Here is a 27,708-nt window from a genome sequence, read left to right on the forward strand (position 1 = left end):
ATATACGAGAGGAAGACTCTGGGGTGGGAAAAAGAGGCTATATACAGGGTACACTGGTGTGACATGGAGAAATAAGGAGATATAGGAGATCCAGATACAGAGGACTCAATCCTGTGAGATATTGGGCACTCTGGCTCTAATTCAGCAAAGCACCTAAAGCATATGCTTATTATTATTATTATTATTTTTTAACTGGACTGGATCCAGACAGGGCTCGATCCTGCAAGGTACTGAAGAAGAGGAGGTAGAGAACTTAAAGCTTTCCATGTGGCTCAAAGCATCCCCTTTCCTCCATTGTACACCATCCCCATTACACCAGAAAGGGAAAATTCTTACCACCAAAACTTTTCATTGACTTGTTAACAGCTGCAGGAATGGAGTCCTGCTTTGGTGAGCTCAGGGGGGCACAGTGCTTGGATAGCTGGGATAAGTTAGATAGCACAAAAGTGTGTGATGAAAGATTAAAAGACAAAGGCGAGGGGCTGTCTGGAAACCTTAAATATTTGTTTCCCAGTCATTAAGGTTTGAAGCTTTAAAAAAATGTAGATGAGTAAGAGTATCTCAATGAAGTAATTTTTGGTGCGTTAGCAGGATTCGGTTGAAACACTTTCAAATTTAATCATTTTTAAAGAAATTTCAATGTTAAAATATTCATACGGTGTCAGCTATAAAGACAAAGAAGGTTCCTCCCCACCATACACCTGGGAAAGTGTTTTCAAAACATAAAAGGGCCTTAAAATGACAGCTAAGAGCTGTGCTTCCTTTAGACAGATCCAGACAACAAGAAAATCCTATGCCTTCTTTCTGGGTCTACTTCAGATAAATTTTGATCTAGGTACCTCCATTTACATTCGGATCATGGTACAGTTTCCACCCTTCAAGAGTTGCAGCTCTCCAGGCCTGACCACATCGTTTGCACAGGCGTTGTGCCTGTAAAACAACAAAGGACATTCTGAGCAACAGTTTTCAAGGCAGCAAAAGCACATGTATTCTCCTCTAGCGATGCATAGATATTGGAACATGGTTAATCATCAAAAGTGTTTCTTTGCACAAACTAATGTGCTTATATTTTGGCAAGTCTAAACTCAAACTAAAAGGATCTTAAAATAAAAATTCCAGGTTTTATTTTTTCATTGGTTTTATTTTCCAGTGATGTATATAAGACTTTTCAGTAGGTATTTTCAACAGCGCAAGAGAAGTACCATAGTACAACTACCTATCTTTTTCATCAAGAGCTTTGCTGGCTTAACCCATTGTCGTATATTCTTCACTTCTAACTAGTTTTTAGGGCTGTTGATTAATGGCAGTTAACTCACGCAATTAACTCAAAAATTAATCACGATTAATCTCAGTTTTAATCGCACTGTTAAACAATAGAATACCAATTGAAAATTTATTAAATATTTTGGATGTTGTTCTACATTTTCATATATATTGTATTCTGTGTTGTAATTGTAAACCAAGTGTATATTATTTTTTATTACAAATATTTGCACTGTAAAAATGATAAACAAAAGAGTATTTTTCAATTCACAACATACGAGTACTGTTGTGAAAGTGCAATTTACAAATGTAGGGTTTTTTTTATTACATAACTGCACTCAAAAACAAAACAATGTAAAACTTCAGAGCCTACAAGTCCACTCAGTCCTACTTCTTGTTCAGCAATTGCTAAGACAAACAAGTTTGTTTACATTTATAGGAGATAAAGCTGCCCGCTTCTTATTTACATCACCACCACCATTGCAAGGTATTTATGTGCTAGATATGAAAACATTCGTATGCCCTTTCATGCTTTGGCCACCATTCCACAGGACATATTTCCATGCTGATGACGCTCGTTAAAAAAAGTGTTAATTAAATTTGTGACTAAGCTCCTTGCAGGATAATTGTATGTCCCCTGCTCGGTTTAACCTGCATTCTGCTATATATTTCATGTTATAGCATCAGGGGGTAGCCGTGTTAGTCTGTATCCACAAAAACAACAAGGAGTCCAGTGGCACCTTAAAGACTAACAGATTTATTTGGGTATAAGCTTTCATGGGTAAAAAACCCACTTCTTCAGATGCATCTAAAGAAATAAATCTGTTAGTCTTTAAGGTGCCACTGGTCTCCTTGTTGTTTTCGTGTTATAGCAGTACTGGATGATGACCCAGCATATATGTTGTTCATTTTAAGAACACTTTCACTGCAGATTTGACAAAACACAAAGAAGATACCAATGTGAGATTTCTAAAGAGAGCTACAGCACTTGACCAAAGGTTTAAGAAAAGACGGTTACTCACCGTTGTAACTGTTGTTCTTCGAGATGTGTTGCTCATATCCATTCCATTAGGTGTGTGCGCGCCGCGTGCACGATCGTCGGAAGATTTTTACCCTAGCAACACCGGCGGGTCGGCTGTGGAGCCCCCTAGAGTGGCGCCTTCATGGCGCTGAATATATACCCCAGCCGACCCGGCGCCCCCTCAGTTCCTTCTTGCCGGCTACTCCGACAGTGGGGACGGAGGGCGGGTTTGGAATGGATATGAGCAACACATCTCGAAGAACAACAGTTACAACGGTGAGTAACCGTCTTTTCTTCTTCGAGTGCTTGCTCATATCCATTCCATTAGGTGACTCCCAAGCCCAACTTAGGCGGTGGGGTCGGAGTGAGACATTGCTGTGTGCAAAACTGCTGATCCGAAGGCAGCATCGTCCCTGGACTGCTGCACTAGTGCATAGTGAGCTGTAAACGTGTGGACTGACGACCAAACCGCAGCTCTACAAATGTCCTGGATCGGAACTTGCGCCAGGAAAGCCGTCGAGGAAGCTTGGGCTCTCGTGGAGTGAGCGGTGAGGTGTGGTACTGAGACACCTGCCAGGTCGTAGCAAGTCCGGATGCAAGACGTAATCCAGGAGGATAGGCGTTGTGAGGAGACCGGTGAGCCTTTCATTCGGTCGGCCACTGCAACGAAGAGTTGCGTCGTCTTTCTAAAGTGCTTTGTGCGGTCAATATAGAAGGCCAGGGCCCTTCGCACGTCCAGGGAATGCAAACGTTGATCCTGGCGAGTAGCATGTGGTTTAGGGTGAAAAACCGGGAGAAATATATCCTGGTTGATATGAAATGGAGAAACCACCTTAGGGAGAAAGGCAGGATGTGGACGAAGCTGCACTTTATCCTTGTGGAAAACTGTGTAAGGGGGCTCGGATGTAAGCGCCCTGAGTTCAGAAACGCGCCTTGCTGAGGTGATGGCTACGAGGAAGGCTGTCTTCCAGGACAGGTACAGAAGTGAACAGGTGGCCAGTGGCTCGAATGGAGGACCTGTGAGCTTGGAGAGAACCAGGTTGAGGTCCCACGTCGGAACGGGGTGACGTTGTTGTGGGTACATCCGGTCTAAGCCCTTGAGGAATCTAACGACCATCGGGTTAGAGAATACCGAGGACGCGAGTTCCCCTGGATGGAAGGCCGATATAGCGGCCAGGTGAACTCTAATTGAAGATATCGCCAACCCTTGCTGTTTTAGGGAGAGGAGATATTCCAAAATGAGAGGGATAGGTGCGTGCAACGGGGACGTGGCTCGCTGTTCGCACCAACAGGAGAACCGCTTCCACTTGGCCAAGTATGTGGTCCGTGTTGAGGGCTTCCTACTGCTCAGCAGAATCTGTTGGACAGAGTGAGAACACTGTTGCTCTGCCTGGGTGAACCATGGAGCAGCCACGCCGTGAGGTGGAGTGATTGCAGGTCGGGGTGACGCAGCCGGCCGTGGTTCTGCGTGATGAGATCCGGATACAACGGAAGCGGGATCGGTGTCCGAACCGAGAGTTCCAACAGCGTGGTGTACCAATGTTGTCTCGGCCACGCTGGAGCGATCAGAATTACCTGTGCCTGGTCTCTGCGCAATTTGAGCAGTACCTTGTGGACCAGAGGAAACGGAGGGAAGGCATAAAACAGGTGGTCTTTCCAGGGAAGGAGAAACGCATCCGAGAGGGAGCCCGGAGCTCGACCTTGCAGGGAGCAGAACACGTGGCACTTCCTGTTGTCTCGAGATGCAAACAGGTCTATGTGGGGAAACCCCCACTTCTGGAAGACGGAATGTATAATGTCCGGACGGATAGACCACTCGTGCGTTTGAAAGGACCTGCTGAGCCGGTCCGCCAGAGTGTTCTGGACTCCAGGGAGGAACGATGCCGTGAGATGGATTGAGTGGGCGATGCAGAAGTCCCACAGGCGAATGGCCTCTTGGCATAGAATTGACGAACGTGCTCCTCCTTGCTTGTTGATGTAAAACATGGCCGTGGTGTTGTCGGTGAGAACTAACACACAGCGGCCACGTAGGAGATTGAGAAATGCCTGGCACGCCAGGCGCACCGCCATCAGTTCCCGAACATTGATGTGTAGGGCTAGCTGAGGTGCAGTCCACAGGCCCTGGGTATGGTGCTCGTTGAGATGGGCGCCCCAACCCAGAGATGAAGCGTCTGTGACCAGGTGCAGAGAGGGTTGTGGGGCGTGAAACGGCATCCCCTCGCAAACCACATTGTGATCTAGCCACCATGTGAGGGAGGTCAGGACCGAGTTCGGGATTGTGACCACCATATTCAGGCTGTCCCGATGTGGGCGGTATATTGATGACACCCAGGTCTGGAGTGGGCGAAGCCGAAGTCTGGCATGCCTGGTTACGTACGTGCATGAAGCCATGTGACCCAGGAGGGTAAGGCACGACCTCACCGTGGTAGTTGGGAAGGCCTTGAGTCCCTGGATGAGGCTCGTGATGGTGCAAAAGCGATTGTCTGGCAGGACGGCTTGTGCGCGTCTGGAGTCTAGAACCGCACCGATGAATTCTATTCTCTGGGTAGGTTCTAGAGTGGATTTGTCCTTGTTGAGTAGGATACCCAACTTGTTGAATGTGCGCACTATTATGTGGACGTGAGCGCGAACTTGTTCCTTGGTACGACCGCGTACCAGCCAGTCGTCTAGGTACGGGAACACCTGTATCCCTTGCCGACGAAGGTACGCTGCCACAACAGCCATACATTTCGTGAACACTCTTGGGGCCGAGGATAGGCCGAAGGGAAGGACTGCAAATTGATAGTGCACTTTGCTTACTAGGAATCGCAGGAAGCGTCTGTGAGGCGGGTAAATTGCGATGTGAAAGTATGCGTCTTTCATGTCGAGGGCGGCAAACCAGTCTCCAGGATCGAGGGAAGGGATAATGGCCCCCAGAGAGACCATGCGGAACTTCAACTTTACTACGAATTTGTTGAGTCCGCGCAAGTCCAAGATGGGTCGCAGACCTCCTTTGGACTTGGGGATGAGGAAATAACGGGAGTAGAATCCCCTGCCCCTTAATTCCACTGGAACCTCCTCTATGGCCCCCATAGCGAGGAGCGTAGAAACTTCCTGTATAAGAAGTTGCTCGTGAGAAGGGTCCCTGAAGAGGGACGGGGAAGGGGGGGAGGAGGGGGGGATAGAAGAAAACTGGATAGCGTATCCCCTCTCCACCGTGCGGAGGACCCAACGGTCCGAAGTTATAAGGGACCAAGCACGGTGGAAGTGGGAGAGGCGATCCCGAAAGGAGGGGGCTGGATCCTGGGGGATGACTGGGGCGCCGTCCTCGACCGCACCTTCAAAAGTTCTGCCTGGGGCCTGAAGGTGGTCGAGGTGGCCCCTGGTTCTGGCCGGGTTGAGGGCCGGTCCACCTTCTTCTACCACCTCGCCCTCGCCTCCGGGCCGAGTCTTGTCTCTGACGAGGCGGGGGGGGGGTAGAAGCGCTGAGGTTGCGGCCTAAATGGCCTGCGCTGGGGGCCCACAACATGCATCCCCAGGGAGCGCATGATTGTTCTCGAGTCCTTGAGGCTCTGCAGGCGGGAGTCCGTCTTATCCGAGAACAATCCATGCCCCTCAAAAGGCAGATCTTGTAGGGTTTGCTGCAGCTCCGGAGGCAAACCCGAAACCTGAAGCCAGGAGATCCTGCGCATAGCGATGCCCGAAGCCAGGGTCCTCGCCGCTGAGTCTGCAATGTCCAAGGAGGCCTGCAAGGAGGTCCGAGCCACCTTCTTGCCCTCCTCTACCATGGCTCCAAACTCTTCCCTGGACTCTTGGGGAATCAACTCCTTAAACTTCCCCATAGAGTTCCAGGAGTTGAAATTGTAGCGGCTCAGTAACGCCTGTTGGTTCGCCGCTCTCAGTTGTAGCCCTCCGGCTGAGTAGACCTTACGGCCAAACAGGTCGAGCCGCTTAGCCTCTTTTGATTTAGGCGCTGCAGCCTGCTGGCCGTGGCGCTCTCGTGCATTCACTGATTCCACCACCAGTGAGCACGGTTGGGGGTGGGTGTACAAGTACCCATAGTCCTTAGAGGGGACAAAGTATTTTCTTTCCACCCCTCTCGCTGTGGGTGGAATGGAGGCAGGAGTTTGCCATATCGTATCCGCATTCGATTGGATCGTGCGGATCAGAGGTAACGCCACCCTCGATGGGGCATCTGCTCCAAGGATGTTCACGATCGGGTCGTGCACCTCCACTATCTCCTCCGCCTGCAGGTCCATATTACGGGCCATCCTACGCAGGAGATCCTGGTGAGCCCGAAGATCTATCGGAGGGGGACCCGTACATGAAGTGCCCGCCACTGCCTCGTCCGGAGAGGAGGAAGAGGATGCCTCCGGTGGTACCGGATCCAAGGGGGGGTCCTGATCCCCTTGCTCTTGGGCCGGGGCATCACCTGCACTTGGGTCCCTGGTGTCGGGTGGCGTGGACACCGAAGCCTCCATGCCTCCTGGCGGAGGCCGAGAGATGGTGGATTCTGGGGCCCTTCTAACCGAGTGACCCGAGCGAGAGGTCGATGGTATTGGAGCCCCTTGTTCTTGGTGGTATGCCCACGGGGTCCAAAACGACCAGTGAGATGGTCCATGAGATTGGTCCTCTGCCATCTCCTGCCAGTGGCCGAAATTTTGTTCATCGGCGCGCCCTTGAGGGGGGTATGCCGATCTCGACAAGTCCTCCGAGGAGCGAGACACCGATCTAGACGGCCATGGCGGTGCCGAGAGAGATGAAACCATCCCGGTGGGCTGCGGTGCCGCACGGTGCCGGTCCGGAGATGATCTATCTCCGCGCGGTGCCGGCGATCGGTGCCGGGACCGCGACCGGTGCCGATGACCTCGTCGGTGCCGGGAGTCGGATCTGGACCTCGACGAGGACCTGGAGTATGCCCGGTGCCGGGAGCGACCCCTCGACGTCGAGCGCCGACCGTAGCGGTGCCGAGAACTACGTCTCGACGTTGATCGGTGCCGACGATCATAGCGGTGCCGAGACGTGGAGCGGTGCCGCGAAGTAGATCTTGGCCGCGAGTACGACCGGTGCCGAGACGATATTCGGCGCCGGGACTGCGAGCGGCGTGGGGACCTGCTTCGGGACCTGGACCGGTGCCGAGGTTCCAGCCCCTGTGATGGTGGGCGCATCAAAGCAGGTTTCCCCCTCGACTGGACCGGGCGAGTCAACGGTGCAGTCGGTGCCGGTGGCTGAGGCGGTGCCGGCTCCGTGAGAGCTATTAAGTCTCTCGCCGCCGCGAAGGTCTCTGGCGCTATTTGCACCGGACTCAACGGCCTCGGCGCCGGAGTCGACGGTGCCGGAGGCAACTGTTTCCGTTGCTCCACCGGTGGACGCGGCTCTACCCCCGACACTGGGGGAGCTGGCGTCTTCGGCACTGATGTCCCCGTCTTATGGGCTTTTTTATGCCCTGGGGATAAGGACCGGCGCCGAGGCACTTGCTGTGTCTGCGGTGCCGACGAGGTCCGGTGCCGGGGAGGCTTGTCTGACGCCACTCGCGTGGTCGTCGCAGCCGGTGCCGCCGGGGCACTGCGCACCGAGGTGCTAGGTGCCGGGGCCTTGCTCGTGGAAGGAGCGTCCGGGCTAAGAGCCGCCTCCATCAGAAGTTGCCTGAGCCGAAAGTCCCGCTCCTTCTTCGTTCTCGGACGAAAGGCCTTACAGATTTTACACTTGTCTGTCTGGTGTGACTCTCCCAGGCACTTCAGACAAGATTCGTGCGGGTCGCTCGTGGGCATAGGTTTAGCGCAGGAGGCGCACAGCTTGAAGCCGGGAGCGTTGGGCATGAGCCCGGCCCCGCGGCCGGGGGAGAAAGGGGGGAGACGACCCCCTTAACCCCCTGGACTATTTAGAACAACTTTACAACTACTTAACTAACTTACAACAAACTCTAAGACTATAACTATAACTACAACTATGATACAACAAGAAAAGCTAGGGAAAGTGGAGAACAGCTAAGCAGCGCTCCACAGTTCCAACGACCGTCAGGGGCGGTAAGAAGGAACTGAGGGGGCGCCGGGTCGGCTGGGGTATATATTCAGCGCCATGAAGGCGCCACTCTAGGGGGCTCCACAGCCGACCCGCCGGTGTTGCTAGGGTAAAAATCTTCCGACGATCGTGCACGCGGCGCGCACACACCTAATGGAATGGATATGAGCAAGCACTCGAAGAAGAATCTGAAGTGCCTCCCAAAATCTGAGAGGGACGAGGTATGGAGCATGCTTTCAAAAGTCCTAGAAAAGCAACAATCCAATGCAGAAACTACAGAACCCGAATGCCAAAAAGAAAATCAACTGTCTGCTGGTGGCATCTGACTTAGATAATGAAAATGAACATGCTTTAGACTGGATTGCTTTGGATTGTTATCGAGCAGAACCAGTCATCACCATGGATGCATGTCTCCTGGAATGGTGGTTGAAGCATTAAGGGATATATTAATCTTTAGCGCATTTGGCACATAAATATTTTGCGACGCCGGCTACAACAGTGCCATGAGAATACCTGTTCTGACTTTCAGGTGACATTGTAAACAAGAAGCGGGCAGCATTATCTCCTGCAAATGTAGACAAACTTGTTTGTCTGAGCGATTGGCTGAACAAGAAGTAGGACTGAGTGGACTTGAAGGAGCTAAAATTTTACATTTTTTATTTTTAATGCAGTTTTTTTGTACATAATTCTACATTTGTAAATTCAACTTTCATGATAAAGAGATTTCACTACACTACTTGTATTAGGAGAATTAAAAAATACTATTTTTGTTTATCATTTTTACAGTGCAATACTTGTAATCAAAAATAAAGTGAGTGCTGTACACTTTGTATTGTTGTAATTGAAATCAATAGATTTGAAAATGTAGAAAATATTCAAAAATATTTAAATAAATGGTATTCTATCATCTTTTTAATTGCACAATTAATCGCTTGACAGCTCTAGTTGTTTTAGATGAAGTCTTCTATAGTTTCTGAAAATATGCCCGTTGGTGCAAAGGCCTAAAATCCATCTTTTTGGGTGAAATTTTTCGACGTTATTGAGGGAATTAGGTACCCAACTCTCAGGTGCTTTGGAAAATTCCATCCTTTGTGCTGATAATATAAATCAGGCTATATACTGCCATGAATAGTCTTACTCAAGAAGTCTGCTTCCTCCAAAGCCAATTTTGGTACGCATCTACTCTAGCTATATGAATATATAGCAAGAGTAAAAGTGATAGGGGAGGAAAAATAATAGGCTTGTGTGGATTGTAAGTAAGCACACACTGTTGAAGGTTACTCATCTCACACCCAATTACTTACTTATCTAACTTATGTATCAATTCCATGACTGACAGAATAGTGAGGCAGACTGTGTTAAATGGTCATGCTTTCTTTAGTCTTTTCAAGCTGCAGTGTCTGCAATAACTTGTCACTTTTGGGAATGATGATTAAGAGGGAAGAAAACTGAAAACACTGATAGCTAGGGATAGTGGGATAATACTTTCATCTCTAACAAGTGACTATATTCCTATGTTCCTAAGATTGTTAAGATCTTTGGAGCAGGAACTTCTTCCCCTCATTATGCATGGGTACAGTGCCTAGCATCCCGGCAGCCCCTAGCCCACCACGGAGACCTTCAGATGCTACCATAATACAAATATTTAATTATTAATCATGAAAACCACTGGCACAATGGGGAGCCTCTACCCAAGAGAGACGCAGGATAGGAACTGCAAGGGTGCTGCTGAATTGAGAACACAGCACATACCACGGCAGGCTGACTTCACAGTGACAGGGTTGTAATTCCCCTCAAATTTGTTGGCAATAGTAGATTTACACCACAAATTACGTAAGGTATTTTAAAAAAAAAAGGCAGAGCTACATTCAGCCAAAGGATTAATGGAAGAGAAGAGTAACCTCTTTTGTGCTGGTCAAAAGCACAACTCCTACTATCCTATTCATGCCTATCCAGGAGTTCTTCAGAGAGATTTGACTACTGAAGTATTTATGGCTTGCCAGGGACAACAGAAAAAGGAGGAAAAAAAGGAAATGAAGTAGAGTCATCTTTCTCCTAGTAAACATGAAATCCGGGTGCTATTTTCATAGCTTCAAATTGGAGTCATCATTAAGAAAGGAAGCCATTCTTAATTTTACCACAGCCATGTAAAACCATCATTAAATGATTATATCAGCAAAGAGAAAAAAGCACCCTTGCAATTCAGTACTAGACGGAAACCCAAGAAGAATCAATTATGCTATTTTTCAAATTTGTACAGCACTCATATGCGAAAAAGGTGGTGCACAGGATAATTTAATAGTTTTGAAAGGCGCAGTTTACAAGCTCTTTCAGATGTTCTAACTGTATCATACAGCACTGAGCAGTCAGTACTAAGCCACTTTAGTACCAAGCAGTGCTACTAATGTGCTGGCCTGACAGCCTTAAGTCCAATTTATCTATCATAATGCCTGCTCTCAACCCAAAGTTGCACTGGTTTAACTAAAGGTATGATTTTAAATTCAGTGTGGACACTCATATCAGTTAAGACCTGATTTATAGCAGTTTAGCTAACATGTGACATCAGCACCTGTAATCGGATGAAAGCTAAACTGATATAAGCATGTCTACACAGAAGTTTGTAGTGGTTGAACTAAATCAGTTTTTATAATGTTTGAACAAGTCCGAAGGAAAGGCAAGGACACTACAGGTTTCTGTGGCTTACCTCATCCGTCATCCCAGCTCTGATAAGAGTGAATAGGTACTTGAGTAACCTGGCATCATCTTCTCGATCCAAATCATCGAGTGGCATTTTCTGTCTTATGGGGGCATCTGGGTCCTACAAGAAAAAAAGAAAAGGAAGGACAATGAATCCTCCATCCCCTACACTGCAGATATTTCCCTCTGTATGCATGTCTCAAAGGTTATGAATGATGGTAAATCCATCTGTACTCACTTTCCCATGTTGACAACAGTCTGACTAGTCTGCATAAAAACTGGCATTACATTCCTGATCTCTCCTCTTTGCCTCCCCAGTCACTGAGCCCGAGAGATTACTGTTCATCAATTTCAATCCTTTCGCCTTCCCAAAAGCCCTGTCCTCTTGCTCCTTTCACCACAAACATTTCCCCCTTGTAATCTGCCTCTCCAGATAGCAGACCTTTTCCTTTCCTACCTTTACCTTTGAGTTCTTTAAGAAGACCATTTACAACTGTTACAGTGACTTCCTCTCTTCTCACTTTCTCGTGGATCCACTCCAGCCTATTTTCTGCTTTCTTCAAAGCACTGAAACCGCTCTTAACGCCACTAACCACCTCCACCTCACCAATTCTCAAAGCCTATGCTCATCTTTCTTGACTTTGCCTCTGCATTTGATACAGTTGATTACTCCTTCTTCCTGGACAGTCCTCCCTTGGTTTTCAATACACAAGAAATAATAATGGGAGGAAACCAGAAGAGGATGATAGCACCCAAAGGCTCCAAACAGAATCAGGGTTTCATTGTGCTAAGTGCGATACAAAAAGTGTGTCCTAGAGAGCTTACAAATAGTGCTGCACATTCAATTCAAACAAACATTTTGTTCTTACTTTTAGGTCCCTACATCACACAGCCCAAATCTAAATTGGACATGGCCTTCTTTCATATTCCCCACTGTTTTTCTCCACTCTGCCAATGTCAACCTTGATACCCCTTTTATTACCTTGCTCCATAAGCATCTGTCCCTTACATTTGGCCTGCCCTCCCCAAATCTGTTCATCAAGCTAACCTCCTTTGTCACAAAAATTATTCTTGTAAGGTTTTTGGAAGTGAGGTTTTAAGTGAAGGGGCAAAGGTAACTAAATTAAAAAAATAATTTTAAAAAGGGAATCAGAAAGGCACTTGCACAACATGATGGTTTGAGTAATCATGTTATTTATTGCCACTTGTCTTTAATCCACTCCACCCTCCTTTATCCTTGTTGATTTATGATTTTCACATGTAGTGTCAAGTTAAATCAAGCTTATTTGCTCTTCTGGGTAGAGATACTGTTTGTTTTGAAGCACCTAACATTTTGGGGCACTTAAAAAAAAGTACCAATAAAGCCACTCACCTCAATGAATAGCTAAGAAGTATTTCTACTGGAAAAAAGGGGAAGGTGGAAAGAAAAACGAAATCCATGATGGACTAAAGTCGGATGCCCAGAACAATAAAGACAGTGTACATAATTTTCCCAAATGGTCAAGGCTGCTATCATAAAAAAGAAATCTACTGCAGGAGTTTTTCCATTTTTAAGACAGAACTCCTGAACTTTTGGGGAAGTTGTGCTGGGTAGGAAAAAAAAATACTAATTACCCCAAAAATCCAATTTACACCTACTATGAAGCCAAACATTTTAAATTATACTTACTAGTTCAGTTACCAGGGGACGAGTACTTCCAATGTATGTGCTGAACTGTCGCTGCTTCAAAATATGTAGAGTGTTCTCCCTAAAAGCAATGAGAAGTGTTCTCTTTAAAGAGACATTTAAGATATCAAATGTTTTTTTCAAAATGGCACATCAAAACAAAGTAATGGATACTTTGATTCTTCACAAGATGGGTTCTCAGTGTACCAATTTCTACAGTTTACTCGGAGGCCTGTCAGCTATAATACTGTTGTGTAAATATAATTCAGCTAAAAACATGAAAGTAGCCCACCAACTGATATATGATCAAATTCACCTAGATTTGTTTCATTCATCCAAATAATGGAATCATTTCAGTGTGGTAAACTAGATTGTATATTAAAATTCTAAAGTCTAGCACACGCAGTTCACTTCAGGATTCCAGAACTTATCATTGGCCTTTCAAGTCTGATTTAAAATCCATGGTGGGATTTGGTATTTTCTGACCTGAACCCATTGCTGAGAATGAATATGACAAGAACTACTGTTGCCAAGATGTTATAGACACAGTGACAAGGACTTGAGCAAAGAAATAAAAAGGTGCAAGTGAAGGGACAGATCATTGTATTAACACACAAATGTGAACTATTTCATCCATCTTAAATAATAAGATTACTATCAGGCAGCTACCTATTAATTATTTCTATTGTGGTAGTACCTAATGACCACAAACAGTGATTAAGGTACTATTGCACTAGGCATTGGATAAACTATACTGATAGTCCCTTGGCAGAGAAAAATTACAATCTAGGATTTTGACAATTGAATAAATAGACAAAAAGGGGTAAAACAAGGCAGCAACAAAGGCAGGTGTGTTTGCATAAATTAGCAAGCACAGTGGTGTCAGTAACCTAGCCACTGTAGACAAATCAATTCTTGTCTGTTACATATATTGCTCACAAAAATAAATAAATGTGAAGTTAATGATTTGCCTCTAGGTTAAATTAAAACCACTCACATTACACCACTTTTGTTTTCCCTAAAGAAATGCACTGAATTCTCTTTTTTGGGGAAGTCGCCGTGTCAACAGCTGACCAAAAAAACATCCTTAGCTTTTAAAAAGCTGGCAACTCCTTTCATTTTCTTTTTTAATTCTTAGAGGTATTTTAAAAACTAACAGCAAGTTGTAAAACAGCTTTATCAACCAGTTTGCTTTAATACTTGTAGGAAGCACGCAATCAGTGTACATAATACAAGAGAAAACTTCTGCATGACCCTTAATGATGATTCAATAACTCACCAATATACAGATTTTGCATAGAACTCAATGTTGTCAGAGAAATCTCCAATTTCATCCTTGGCAATGCTCTCTAACCAATCTACCACCAGCTGGAATATAAAATTAAGCTGTTTTTTAAAACACTCCTGTTACAAATATAATACCAGCCTCCCAGCCCAATCCTAGCCTATTCATTATCTTTGTATCCTAAAATGTATATACATCTCCAGATCACGGCACCCATATCTCCTAAGTAACCAAGCATGACTGATTGCGTGTTCAATCCCAACTTTTGCTAGCCATTCCTGTTACAATACTGATTAGCAGCTTATTCTGCTCCATATGTTGGCTAGTAAAAGATAGAGCTAGCCTCGTCTGGCCTAAAGACTCCTAATCCTCTACCCTTTTCATATTAACTTCAAGAATGTATCTGGCCTCCATCAATGCAGAAACTAAGAAACTTTTGCCTTCACAAAAAGAACTGTGCATACAATCCCTAATGAGGTTATATAACCAAGGAAACCCATTTTAGAGAAACATATAGTGCTAGAAGCAGTTTAATACTCTACATAGCTTTGTTATATATAGCTTTGTTATAGTTTATAATGGAGTATAATGAATATCTAAAGCTTGTTAGCTTATCTACTCCCATATCTTTCTCAATCTTTAAATCATACCTGGCTTTGTCGAACCAACGAGTCTTTCTGAAACAAGATGCCTACAGCCGTCTTTTCACTAGCATTTAGAACCTATTTAAGAAAGAGCTTTTATTTTTTAATAAAAAAATAAACAGTGTCAGAATATAAATGGCAAAAACAAGAGAATTCAGGGAAGACAAATTAGTATCATATCCACTGACCTTCTACAAGTTTTATGTTGGTAGCTTAGAAAAAAATAATGCATTATATCAAGATAGAACAGATATACTTTCATATACCATAAAATAAAATTACGTCTAAACATGAGATTGCAGAATCAGTCCATAGGTGACATGTTACAAGTTAGATAATGGTAGCAGATACTGGTATACTTTGGATCCCAGTCAGGTTATTCAAGTATTTATTTTAGATTTCTACAAAAATAAAAATAGGCACTAACTCAGGGTTCTAAGTGCCCTTGCTGTAAGTTACAAAATGAAAAACTGGTCAGCCAGCACAACACAATATTCCCCCTTTGCCAGACAGATCTAACTCCCATTAAACCCTCACCAAAAGTAGGAGAAAGAGGCTCTTGCTAAAACCTGGAGGATTTTTTTTTTTATTTATCTCATCTTAGACAATGAAAATCGAATCAGTTTGATTTTTGTTTACATTCAGTTTTACTTTCAAGTTCTGAGTGGTGCAATATTTGGGTTGCAAACAAAGAAGACAAATGTATTTAGATTTAAAAGTTGTCCCTTAAAAAAATAAAAGGGCTCTCTATAGCATGAAGCTTACCGCAATTTCAAACATTGTTTCATCTTCCAGGGCAGACTGTATTCTATCTCTAGAGACAAAAGTACAAAATTTTATTAATGGTTAATACGAAAAAAGTTAAGGTTATGTGTCTCCCACTGTAAGTCTTCCGTACAAATACAAATGAAGTGAAGAAGCCACTCACTGATCGATCTAGCATTCATGTTTAATACCTATGCAATGACAAGTTAATTGTGACTCTTATGAACATTTATGCAACATGTTTACACTAAGCAAAGCTGCTTAACTATTTTTCCATGCAGAATATAAATCTGGTAGTCTGTACATCCAAGTGACTAACTCATTGCAAAAGTAAAACCAACATACTTTTCAAAAAAATTACCTGTAAAGTGAGGACAGTAGTCTCCAGGTTACCATCTCTTGCTTGAGAAGCCACAGAACACTGGCAGTCTTTGAAAACTTCTGCTGTCCAGGAGTCGCTCGGTAAACTATTTTCCCCAGTATATTCACCTGATGTCGATAATGATAAACAGTATGTTATCCATTTTCTATTGTGTTTCAAGCCATTAAAATAATTTTTGCATTACCCTGAGTACTCTCTGTTAGCTAAGATAGATCTTAAAACAAGCAAGCACCCTTCATTTCATTAGTTGGGAGCAGAAACACTAAGGCTATGGCTACACTACAGAGCTTTGCAGCTGCACTGCTGTAGCACTACTCGTACAGATGCTCTAAGCCGACAGGAGAGAGCTCTCCCGCCGGGAGCAGCGGTAGCTATAATCGGCAGGAGAAGCTCTCCCACCGACACAGCGCGGTCATTAGGTCAGTGTAACTTATATCACTCGGGGTGGTTTATTTACACCCCTGAGAAACGTATCTTAGGTCGGTATAAGATGTAGTGTACACATGGCCTAAGCCTACCCCAAACTGCCTGAACAATTGCAAATTGTCAGTTCTAAGCATGACTCATTAACTGAAGGGAAACATATTAAGTCCTTGTTACGAGCTGCATGAAACACTTATGGGGCCACACGTAAAACAAGACCTAATAGAATCTGCCTAAAAACAGAGGCAAAAAAAAGCAAGGAAGCCAAGTGCTAACCTGTGAGCACAGTGTGACCCTGGGAAAAGCTAAAGAGAACTTTTGGGTCTCATGTTGCAGGGCTCTACTGGGAATGCAGTGGTGAAAGCAGCAGCATGTTGGGCCACTGCCCCCAGGAGCTAGTGCCCCATTCTGTTAGCAACTCCAGCATGGCTGTACTGCCCCCAGTTCTGCCCACTGGCAGCTGTCCCTGGTCATGCTAGTGGGTGCAAGCATCTCGTACACCCCCGGACAGGAGACGCAGGCTGCTGCGTGGAAGGGACTCGTGTCCGGGGACCTACAAGCCGCTCGCACACACTAGCACGACCAGGGACAGATGCTGGTGAGCCTGGTGCCTGCCCCAGTGGGTGGAGCTGGGGCAGTACAGCAACGCCAGAGGAGCTGCCGGTGCAGGCTCCTGGGAGCAGCATCCTGAAAAGCTGCTGCTTTCGCCGCTGCAGTTCATGGTAGAGCCCTGCAGCTTCACGGATACCGATTTAGATCCGTAGATACGAACTTCATATCTACGCAGGGCTCTACCAGTTTCCAAAAAGAAATTGTGAGCTGGTCTTCCTGTTGAACCAAAATGGAGCAAATGAGGGCGATGCTTGAATAAAGACGGATAAAGGAATTTAAAACAAGATCTGGAGGCTTCACAAAAGGAAATAAAGCAGCATCTGGAGAATTCTCAGAAAGGGCTGAAGGTTGACTTGCAGGTGAAAATCAAATCTCTGTTGGAGAAAGAACTTCAAAGTGTCCAGACAGGTTGTGAAGCCCAGCTGCAAAGCTCTCAGGCTGGAATGGCAAGACAGATCATAGAGGTGACCAGCAACCTGACTGCCACAGATCATGGAAACCAGGTAAGCTTTAGCCCACTTGGAAAATTCAGCTCCAGAAGGAAAACAAAGCGTCACAGATGACCGTGGAAGGCAGCTGTCCGGATGAGGAATTGAGCCAGCCAAAGGACTTGGGTAAAACTGACATTCACAACACTTTCCTACCACATTTGTAAATCAGAGGCCCAGAGAGGAGATGTCCAGCTGTCCCAGCTCCAGTGGTGCAAAAACTCACTACCTTTGAGAGAATGACTCCATGTGAGGCTTATGTGGTTCACTTCAACATTATATATCAAAGTAATAGTTGGGAAGAGGGAAAGAAAGGAGAATTACTAGCAGCCAACTTGAGTGCTCAAGCTCTGATTGTGCAGAACTTAATCCCAGAAAACAGTTATCCAGAACTGGTACAAGCCCTGGACATGCAGTTTGGAGTTAGCCATCAAGCTGATCTGGCCAGGGCACAGATAAGAGGTAGGACAGGGAAAGAAGAAACCCCACCTGACCTAGAAGAGGACCAGCAGAGACTTGTGTTCTTGGCATACCAAGATACCAATGAGGCCTCCCAGGACAAGTTGGTGATGGACCAGTTGATAGATGCTCAGCTGGACTTGGACTTGCAGATCAAGTGAAATTTGCCACAGAACTTGAATCTTTCCTTGCAGCAGTGCATGATAAGCGGAAACAACCACTAGCGAGGAAGATAGAAGCGGATTGCCATGTGTCCTGTAATCATAGCTTTGTGAAAGAGGGGATTCTAATCTGGTTCATGATCTTAGTGAATGACTAGAAACAGTGATAAATTTGGTTTGTAAGAGAAGGGAAACTGGCAATGACACAAAAATTAAAGGAAACAGTTCAGTTAAATGCTGGTAATGTTTTAAAACTGGACACACACAAAAAAAGGTTTGCTATAAATTTAACACAGGGCAAGACAGACTGTTGGAAGTGTCTAGTGAAAGCCTCTCGTTGTTCAGGAAATAGTACACCAAGCTGATGGGGATAAAGTTTCATGGAGGAGCAAGGATCAGCCCCATAGTTTTTGGTCAGATATGGGCAGTTACACAAACAATAACTGGAGTCTGGCTAGCGTGCGTAATAGGATCTGTAAATCAAGCACAGCGGTGACTGATGCTGGCTCAAACAAAGTTATTAAAAACCAGATGTTTTTTAAAAGGCTAGGGAATCGGGGATCCAACACTGAACCACCTAACCAGTCTTAATGGAGACAGTGATGGGGGCAAGGGCATCCATCCAAAAATTGGACTTTGGAACTCGAGCAAGGAGTCTGGGTGGCAGAAACAGTGGATGAGCTTGGATTTCATTAGGGTTAGTAACGGTAATGAATCATAGAATATCAGGGTTGGAAGGGACCTCAGGAGGCCATCTAGTCCAACTGCCTGCTCAAAGCAGGACTAATCCCCAGACAGATTTTTACCCCAGTTCCCTAAATGGCCCCCCTCAAGGACTGAACTCACAACCCTGGGTTTAGCAGGCCAATGCTCAAACCACTGAGCTATCCCTCTGGTGTAATCAATGCCAGGAAAGGTGTCTTACAAATTCTCTTTCAAGATATGGCCCAAGTCAGACAAATGGCTTGTAGGCAATTGTTTTGCAGTGACTGAATTGTCCTGCTTCTAGAGGTAGAAATCATTTTAACAGCTGTATCAGTGGTTCCCAAAACTGTGGGTGATGACCCCATCAGCAAGTGAGGAGGAGAGGGGGTGGAGTTGGGTGAAACCTGGTTACAGGTGGAGTTAAAACCTCATTCAAACTGATGTGTTAATGCACCCTTCACTTAAGATAGCTTTAAGAAACACTTATGGGTGCATACCTAAAATAAGGCCTAATAGAATTAGCCCAGAAACTAGCACCAGGTTGATAGCGGGGGCATCCCACTGGGTGTTGTGAACAGGTGTATGGGGGTGTATGAGAGAACACAAAGCAAGAACAGACAAGAACAGAGGCGCAATGGCAAAAAAAAGCAAGGAAGCCAAGCACTAGTCATGAGCACTGTGACACAGGGAAACGCAACCTAGATGGAGCTACTATAAGGCGGATACATAACTGGTTGGAAAACCATTCCCAGAGTAGTTATGAGCGATTCACAGTCAAGCTGGAAGGGCATATTGAATGGAATCCCACAGGGATCGGTGCTGTGTCCGGTAGTGTTCAATATTTTCATCAATTATTTAGATAATGGCCAAGAGCGTACACTTATAAAATACACTTAAAGTTTGAGGATGATACCAAGCTGGGAAGGGTTACAAATACTCTGGAGAATAAGATTAAAATTCAAAATGATCTGGACAAACTGGAGAAATGGTCTGAAGTAAACAGGATGAAATTCAATAAGGACAAATGCAAAGTACTCCACTTATGAAGGAATAATCAGTTGTACACATGCAAAATAGGAAATGACCGCCTAGGAAGGAGTACTGCAGAAAAGGATCTGGGGGTCACAGTGTATCACAAGCTAAATGTGTCAACAGCGTAACACTTGCAAAAAAAAGCAAACATTCTGGGATGTATCAGCAGGAATGTTGTAAGCAAGACACAAGAACTAATTATTTTGTGGATTAGGCCTCAACTGGAGTACTGTGTCCAGTTCTGGGCACCACATTTCAGGGAAGATGTGGACAAATTGGAGAAAGTCCAGAGAAGAGCAACAAAAATGATTAAAGGTCCAGAAAACATGACTTATGATGAAAGATTGAAATAACTGGGTTTGTTTAGTCTAGAGAAGACTCAAGGGGGACATGTTAACAGTTTTCAAGTACATAAAAGGTTGTTAACAAGGAGCAGAGAGAAAAATTGTTCTCGTTAACCCCGGGGATAGGACAAGAAGCAATGGGCTTAAATTGCAGCAAGGGAAATTTAGGCTGGATATTATGAAAAACTTCCTGTCAGGGTGGTTAGGCACCGAAATAAATTGCCTAGAGAGGTTGTGGAATTTCCATCATCGGAGGTTTTTAAAAGCAGGTTAGACAAGCACCTGTCAAGTATGGTCTAGATAATACTTGAGTGGATTAGAAGACCTCTTGAGTACCCTTCCAGTCCTAGGAGTCTATGACTACTCTATAACCCTGGGAAAAACTACAGAGTGCTTTTGGGTCTGTGTTGGCTAAAAAGGCCTGGGGCTGTAAGCTAAGAAACTGCTCCTTTTGTTTTTGGTTCTCATGTTCAGAGGAGCAGGACTTTGTACATTACTTGTAAATAAATAAAATGCCCAACTCCTTCCAACTGTAACATCCAACGGGCCCCAAAATTTGACTAGCAGTTCTGGTCGGAAAGGAGAAACATCCCTAGTTTCAGCAACACAACCTCTTATGAAAGGAAATACAACTTGAAATTTTTACAACAATTTACCTGGTTATTACAAGTATTCTCATACTCTTCTACAAGTTCAAAAACGGTAGTTGAAGTGTGCTTCAAAAACGAATGCAGAAAATCTGAGTACATACTCATAGTAGCTAGAACACATTAAAGAAGAGTCATGATAGCATGCCATACTTTGTGAAAAACTGAAAACACAAAGAAATTCTCTTGATGACAGAGAAATTTATATTCAACATTTTCAAGCACTATATAAAGCTCTATTTTTCAATACAATCTCATTTGCAGCTCTTCTTTGGTGCAGTCATGATGAAAATAAAATGCAGACACTTACATGAACTATGTACACCCTGCAGAATGTCATGCAAATTTACCACCGCAACTAAGAAAGTGAATTACATAAGGACACAGCAATTATACCACATCTTTTGCTATAGACCTGGTTGTATGAGAAAGCTTTAAAGATATACCAAAAGTGCCTAGCTCCATAAGATGCAGCTGTTTTACACCTTAAATCTCTAGAACTGACAGATTACTTGTGACTCCATATCGTAAAGAACTCTTTTCTCTCAATAATGATTAACAAGTTTCCTGAAGGCAACTTCAGTCACAAGAAAGTTCACAAAGTATCGTCTCCAGCCAGCAAGTAGAAGGAATTGGGAGGGGGGGGGGGGTTGGGGGGGAGGGGGAAGAGTCAGGCAAGAATATTCTGGAAAAACATTACAATAAGGAAGTGGAACATACATCTAAGAATTGCACAAGATAATAATAGTTTCGTTATTTTGTTGTGAAAGCTCAAAGTCATCTCACCAGCTTCTCCGGGATCATCCTCACGCAACAGAACAGCACTCATGGTGACATCCTCTGTCACATTGGACAAGTCTAGGTTAGTGTACATTCCTGTATGCGGAGGTGTGAGTGCAGCTGTCCAATTGCTGTCATCCAACTAAAACACAACACAGAGAAAAATAAAAGCAATTTTAGACTGTCAGGAGATTTCAAGCTTCTTCATTCTATGATTATTTCTTATGGATACAAGCAAAGAAGCTCTAGAAATTAAAAATGACTCAGCTTTTAGAAATGTTAGATTTGCCTTTTAAAAAGGTACAAGTCTGGATGTAAATGTTTTTCTAATCTAATGGGAAGGATGCAAAATTTCACTCTTAAAATATATATCCTCCTCTCTCCCTAAGCCGTATTATGTCAAACCCTAACTTGGACTGAAGTATTAACTTGTCCAAAGTGGGTGAAAAGCAACAGAATAATTTTAACCTATAAGCAAGTTAAGAGAGCTGCTGGGGGAAAAAAAAAAGTCACAGAACAGAGCCAAAAAGTGACATAAAACAGTTTGAATTAAAACAGTTCATTAGGAGTTTTCAAGGCTTCAGGTGAGGTTATAAGATTAAAGGTATGTTTTAGGAATATTCTACATTTTCAAATATACTGATTTCAGTTACAACACAGAATACAAAGTCTAGATTGTTCACTTTATATTATTTTTATTACAAGTATTTTAATAATATTTTGCAACACTGGCTACAACAGTGCCATGCGAACGCCTGTTCTGACTTTCAGGTGACACTGTAAAAAAGAAGCGGGCAGCATTATCTCCTGCAAATGTAAACAAACTTGTTTGTTTGAGCGATTGCCAACAAGAAGTAGGCTCTAAAGTTTTACATTGCATTCAAAAACAAAACAGTTATTTTTTTGTACATAATGCTACATTTGTGAGTTCAACTTTCATGATAAAGAGATTGCACTACAGTACTTGTATTAGGTGAATTGAAAAATACTATTTCTTTTGTTTTTTACAGTGCAAATATTTGTAATAAAAATAAAGTGAGCACTGTACATTTTTTATTCTGTGTTGTAATTGAAATCAATATATTTGAAAATGTAGAAAACATCCAAAAATATTTAAATGAATGGTATTCTATTATTGTTTAACAGCGCAATTAACTGCGATTAATTTTTTTAATCGCTTGACAGCCCCAATACAAACATGGATGAAGGAAAATACTTAAGTTTGATGAGATACGGCGATCATTCCTTTTGGTTATTTCTGGGGGAACCTGTGGTAACTTACCCAGATGAGCACAGCAGCAAGCTGGCTGAGAGTGACAGAGACTGGACCTATCACCACAATGACAAGCATCCTAATAATCATCACCATGGCTACCATCACCAACACTACATGCTAGGTCCCAGTGATTTGTCATTAGGTCTTTTCCCTGACCCTGAACCAATGAGGACAGGGAATCAGACATCATCATCTTCATGGCAGTATGTTAAGCACCTCCTGAAATGTGAACATAGGTCCTTGCTATTCTCCAACCTGTTTTTCAAATTCCATTCCCACATTATTCCTCCTGCTTCTCTTCTATCTTGGCCTTTTTGCCTTATAGCCAAATGCAGAGGGAGGGATGAGACCTACTAGTTTTAAGTTTGAAGGACAGCCTAAATAATTTAGAAGACTGTTGTCTCATTTTTAAGAGACTTTGGTAAATGGGAACTTATGCTTCAGTCACTTTCAGTTGGGCATACTGAAAGTTTTCCCATGCTGACCTTATATAGTCAGTTTAATTCACTGACTACAGTCGATCCCTCTGTTCCTTTAATAGTTTAGTTGTAAATATGAAACATGTTTTGATAAGAGACGTTTATGTATACAAAACATTTAGGGTTGTTTTGTTTAAAAAAATAAACTTTATATGTTGTTGTGTGTTTAATTAAATTCTAGTTATCCTAATGCAGCTTGATACAAATCATGAGCAAAAAGATTAATAAATAAGAAAATATTCAAAATGTACAATTAATAGGAATCTGAAAATATTAAGCAATAAAATTGCTTAATACATGTATACAGTATATAGGTATTGTGCTCCTAGGTAGCAGAAAGATGTACCAACTCCAATGTAAAGGCTCTATTTAGTTATAAAGCAACAAGTTTTAATGGTTATATTAACCATTTTGAGAAGGCACCTATCTTTAGAAAATAACTGAAATACAAATGGAAAAGTTGATTAAAATTGAGGATTTAAATTGAGGTTTTCCATTTGGTGATTTAAATAGCTTTGGTTAAAAGCAAACCACCCTGCTTATTTCAAAATGTATGTGAACACAGTAAGCACTTCTACCTTGTCATAAGGTTCATATGAGCGAAGAAGGGAGAACAACATGCCCTATAATCTTCATACCATAGACAGATGGCCAAAGAATCCAGGAGTATGCGTAAATTGAGGGGATTTCCCGCCTGTTCCCAGGATGGTAGACATATCTAGCTGCTTTGTGGAACCTCGTGTTTGTGGAGTAACTGAAAAGCAAAACAATATTTTTCTAAAAAGGAAGTTTAAGGCTATGAAGCTCTGTTGCCCCCCCCCCCAAAAAAAATAAAAAAAAAAATCAGTAACTGAGATTGTAAATGTACTTATGAAGTCCTACATTCAGTTCATTAAGGAAAGAGCTGAACTGTTTCTCTCTCAAAGTTTGGGTAACATTATCTTTACTATTATTATTTGGGCTTTGTCAGCATGCCTGCTGCTACACAGAAAGAAACATTGTCTCGGCATTAACGAACTTTACGACAATTACAGAATAAAGTCTTTGAGGTAAAATAGAATAGTGAGAAAAAAAATATAGAAAACAAAACATTTAGTGTTTGTGTAATCACAAACTACAATTTACGATACATGGAAGTGGAGAAGGAAAGGGGGAGGGGGACAAAAAAACTAAACAAACAACTTACAGGACTGGCGAAGCAATGACCCTGGAGTTCGGGGAACTATCTGGCCTCTTGATATTCCATTACCAAGACTGTCATCCAGTGATGCAAGAACTGGTGGACACGTTAAGAAAGAATGCCGTAAACTCCATCTCAGGTCCATTACAAAACTATTGTGAGTGATTTATAATATAAATAAGCCGTCTCTGCTAATAGCACCTTTAGAAATCCTTAAGATACCATAAGGAATGTATATCTAGTCCACTAAATTTAACAAGGCTAAGAGACAGTCCCTGTTAGATGAGCTTGAAATATTTGCCACAGACTTAATAGCTAGAGGACTAAGGTTAAACCTACTAACCTTAGGTAGATACTGAAGATGAGTGCGCGGATGGAGGGAGACTCACAGTGAGGGGTCTAGGAGAAACCCTCTGGGAAGTATTCCAGATGCACAGGTGCTGGGATCGAGGAGGGTATTTATTATATCTGCTTAATCTGAAGTTCCACCCCTCACAGAAAGAAAAGAAGAAGAAAAAAAAAAGCTTTCTACATCTGCTCTCTAGCTACATAAGCCTGCTAGTTGCTTTGGAGAGGCTGGGGGAGAAGAATTCTCTTCTCCCCTACCTTTTCCTCAATTTGTTTCGTGGTTCCTCCTACTCAATACATAACTCCCATGTGTGATTGCTTCTAGGTTTGCCAAGCAGCATGAAACTCACATGATTCCTGTCAATTTCCCTACTAGTTTCCCTGCTGTTCTTCAGAATTCTGAAAAGGACCAGCATCTTGTTAGTTTTATTCTGTAGTTGCTTAGGAAAGCTACCAGCAACAGCAGACATGCTGGACTCCTTTGCTCTCAGTTTCAGGAAGATATTACTGCACTAATTCACACACAGAAAATTGTTCTCTCAAACATAAAAACTATTTTTGAAAGCAAACCATTAAATTCTGCAGAAATTGATAACTTATGCCCATATACACTCTTACATAAGCTTCCCATGTCCTGGATAAATTAATTATTCAATCCCTGATCTAAGTATATTATGAAAATAACCTAGATCCTAGAACATATTTTGAAGTTTGAAACAAACATAACAGAGGAGCTAGGGGAACTCTACAAGACAAAACACAAATTATTGCAAAACTGTCCTCTGATAAATATACAACTGTCTCTCAGTTTAGTCCTAAAGAATCACTTGGAAAAGTTCTGCTAAACAGGCAAGGTGGTGTAGTATGCTGCTAAATACACAATAATATTCATTTTCCAAATCAAACTAACCTGGATTTTCTAGTTTCACTAAGAGTTATTAAAGGGAGACTTAACTGAGAATCAAGTCAAATTAAAAATAAAACAAAATATGGAGTCAAGATGTTCCAGGAGCTTCACACACCCCAAGCCACCCAACCAATCTTTGTGCTTGTAAAATCACATTTTTATATTTTTAAAAATATCCCCCCTTTTCCTCTATGAAAACCTCATGCGAACATAGGAAAAACTGAAGGACTACATAGGGGAAACAGTGAAACACAAATTGTTGTTGAGCGCACAAGCAAATTAACTGAAAGCGTAAAAAAGTTTTCCCTAAACTCTTTCAGTTATAGACAGAAGTTACTTTTAAAACAGTAGATATAAAGTTCTCAGAAATTAGATTAATGTATACTTCAATGTAACTTGTGACTTCAAATGTGTATGAAATTAAAGGATTACGTTTTACAGTACTCTTCACCTGACAAGAATTCAATTTTTGGAAAGTCTTCATTTACTATGAAAAGTTAACTGCTGCATTCAGCAATCACAATTTTTATACCCTTTAAAACAGGCAGAAAAAAACCTTGACAGAAAAAGGATACTAGAAACTCTTTTTTTAGAGCTCTGTTTCCGAGCAGGCCTGGTCACGTCTACATCTTGTGGGGATGACATCTCTCCCAATTCATTCCTACAAAATAGGAATATAGTTGCTATAAGTAAACACATTCAGATTACATTTCCCAAAAGGATGAGAAGTGTAGCCAGTAACTTTATAGCACTAACTCAAAAATCCAATAAAAAAAAAAACTAATATAAAAAAAAAGAAAAACTTAAAACTGGAATTCCAAATACTGATATCTATCCAGCAATAGCCTTTATTTAAAAAATTCTTGTGGAACACTTGATTCTCATAATGCTGTTGAGGCTGCAGTGTTTAAGCCAGGGTGGTCAAACTTACTGACCTTCCGAGCCGCATATGACAATCTTCACAAGTCTGAAAGCCAACGCACACCTGCTGGGGGTCAGGGCTTCAGCCCCACGGAAGGCGCCTGCTGGGGCCCGCGGTAGGGTGGTGGAACTTGGGGCTTCTGCCATGTGGGGATGGATGTCTCGGGGATTGAGCTCTGGGAGGTACCTGCTGGAGCTCTTGGCTTCAGCCCTGCTCCTGCTGAAGCCCCGAGCCCCCGAAGGCGCACCCCACAGGGCTGAACCTTAAGACCCCCCCTTCCCTGCTGGGCAGAAGCCAGAGGAGATGTGGGGGGAGCACATGGGGGTCACATGCTCCCCCAGATTTTTGCAAGAGTTTGCGGGCCCTGCTCAGTCATGTGGTGCCGCCGCTGTGCCCCCTCCCTGAACAGCAGCTGCTGGAGCTGGCAAGCTGTGAGCTGTGGCCATGGAGAGAGGCAGCAGCAAACAGCTGGAAGCTACAGGGAGAGACACTGCTTTTGCTGCTGCCTCTCTGTGGAGCTAAAGCATCAGCCCCACCCTGCAGCTCCCAGCAATTTGCTACTCCCTCTCTATGCAGAGCTAACACCTGGGAGCTGCAGGGAGGGGCCAATGAGGATAAGAGGTGGGCATGCGGGGGGTGGGACATGACTGGAGCTGTTGCGGGGGCTGAACCTTTAAATTGTGCCCCTCCACTTCAGAGGCAGATTAAGCTTTTGTGGGGCCCTGGGCCAGAGCAAGTGGGGGCCCTTCCCCACCCCTTCCACCTGCAGTCCCCCTGCCTCTCCCCCCAGCGCTCCTGCCAGGGAAATGGGTTCAGGGCGCGGGGGCTTGCCCCACCCAGCACTCCTGCTGGGGAACAGGGGAAACCCTTGTGTCCCAACAGGAGCACCAGGGAGGTGGACAGAACAGGGCAAGCTCCCCTGGGCCCTGACCCCATTCCCCGGCAGGAGCACCGCGCAGGTGGGCGGAGTGGGTCGGGGCACAGGGGCATCCATTTTTCCAGGGCCCCATGGCACAGGCCCCATGGCTAATCTGCCACTCTCAGCAGGCACCAGTCGTCTCTGGCAAGCACCAAGTCCCACCACCCCACTGTAGGGCAAAAGCCTCAAGCTCCCTTCCACAGTCTGGTAGGCAGAGAATAGGGGGGGTTCCACAAGCCACACTTTGTAAAAAAGCAGCATAGGGCTTGTGAGCCACGGTTTGGCCACCCCTGGTTTAAGCCA

General features: G+C 43.8%; 1 protein-coding gene across 3 annotated transcripts in view; it reads right to left on the minus strand.

The window, feature by feature from the left end:
* The window catches only part of NUP107 (nucleoporin 107), a 47,449-nt gene that overhangs the window by 17,284 nt on the left and 2,457 nt on the right, over nucleotides 1–27,708 (minus strand). The window contains exons 2-13 of one of the 3 annotated variants that reach the window (XM_005280022.5): nucleotides 26,140–26,225; nucleotides 24,316–24,405; nucleotides 23,768–23,883; nucleotides 21,381–21,516; nucleotides 20,604–20,707; nucleotides 15,703–15,830; nucleotides 15,342–15,390; nucleotides 14,583–14,654; nucleotides 13,927–14,015; nucleotides 12,651–12,729; nucleotides 10,989–11,102; nucleotides 840–930 (exon numbers count right to left, since the gene is read on the minus strand). In XM_005280022.5, the coding sequence (XP_005280079.2) occupies nucleotides 840–930; nucleotides 10,989–11,102; nucleotides 12,651–12,729; nucleotides 13,927–14,015; nucleotides 14,583–14,654; nucleotides 15,342–15,390; nucleotides 15,703–15,830; nucleotides 20,604–20,707; nucleotides 21,381–21,516; nucleotides 23,768–23,883; nucleotides 24,316–24,405; nucleotides 26,140–26,225 (1,154 nt within the window). Of the gene's footprint in view, nucleotides 1–839; nucleotides 931–10,988; nucleotides 11,103–12,650; nucleotides 12,730–13,926; nucleotides 14,016–14,582; nucleotides 14,655–15,341; nucleotides 15,391–15,702; nucleotides 15,831–20,603; nucleotides 20,708–21,380; nucleotides 21,517–23,707; nucleotides 23,884–24,315; nucleotides 24,406–24,652; nucleotides 24,801–26,139; nucleotides 26,226–27,708 lie in introns of those variants that run through there. The other 2 variants (XM_005280023.3, XM_024109083.3) reach the window with 2 other exon arrangements.

This window comes from Chrysemys picta, chromosome 1 (assembly GCF_011386835.1).
Source record: "Chrysemys picta bellii isolate R12L10 chromosome 1, ASM1138683v2, whole genome shotgun sequence".
NCBI lineage: Eukaryota > Metazoa > Chordata > Testudines > Emydidae > Chrysemys > Chrysemys picta.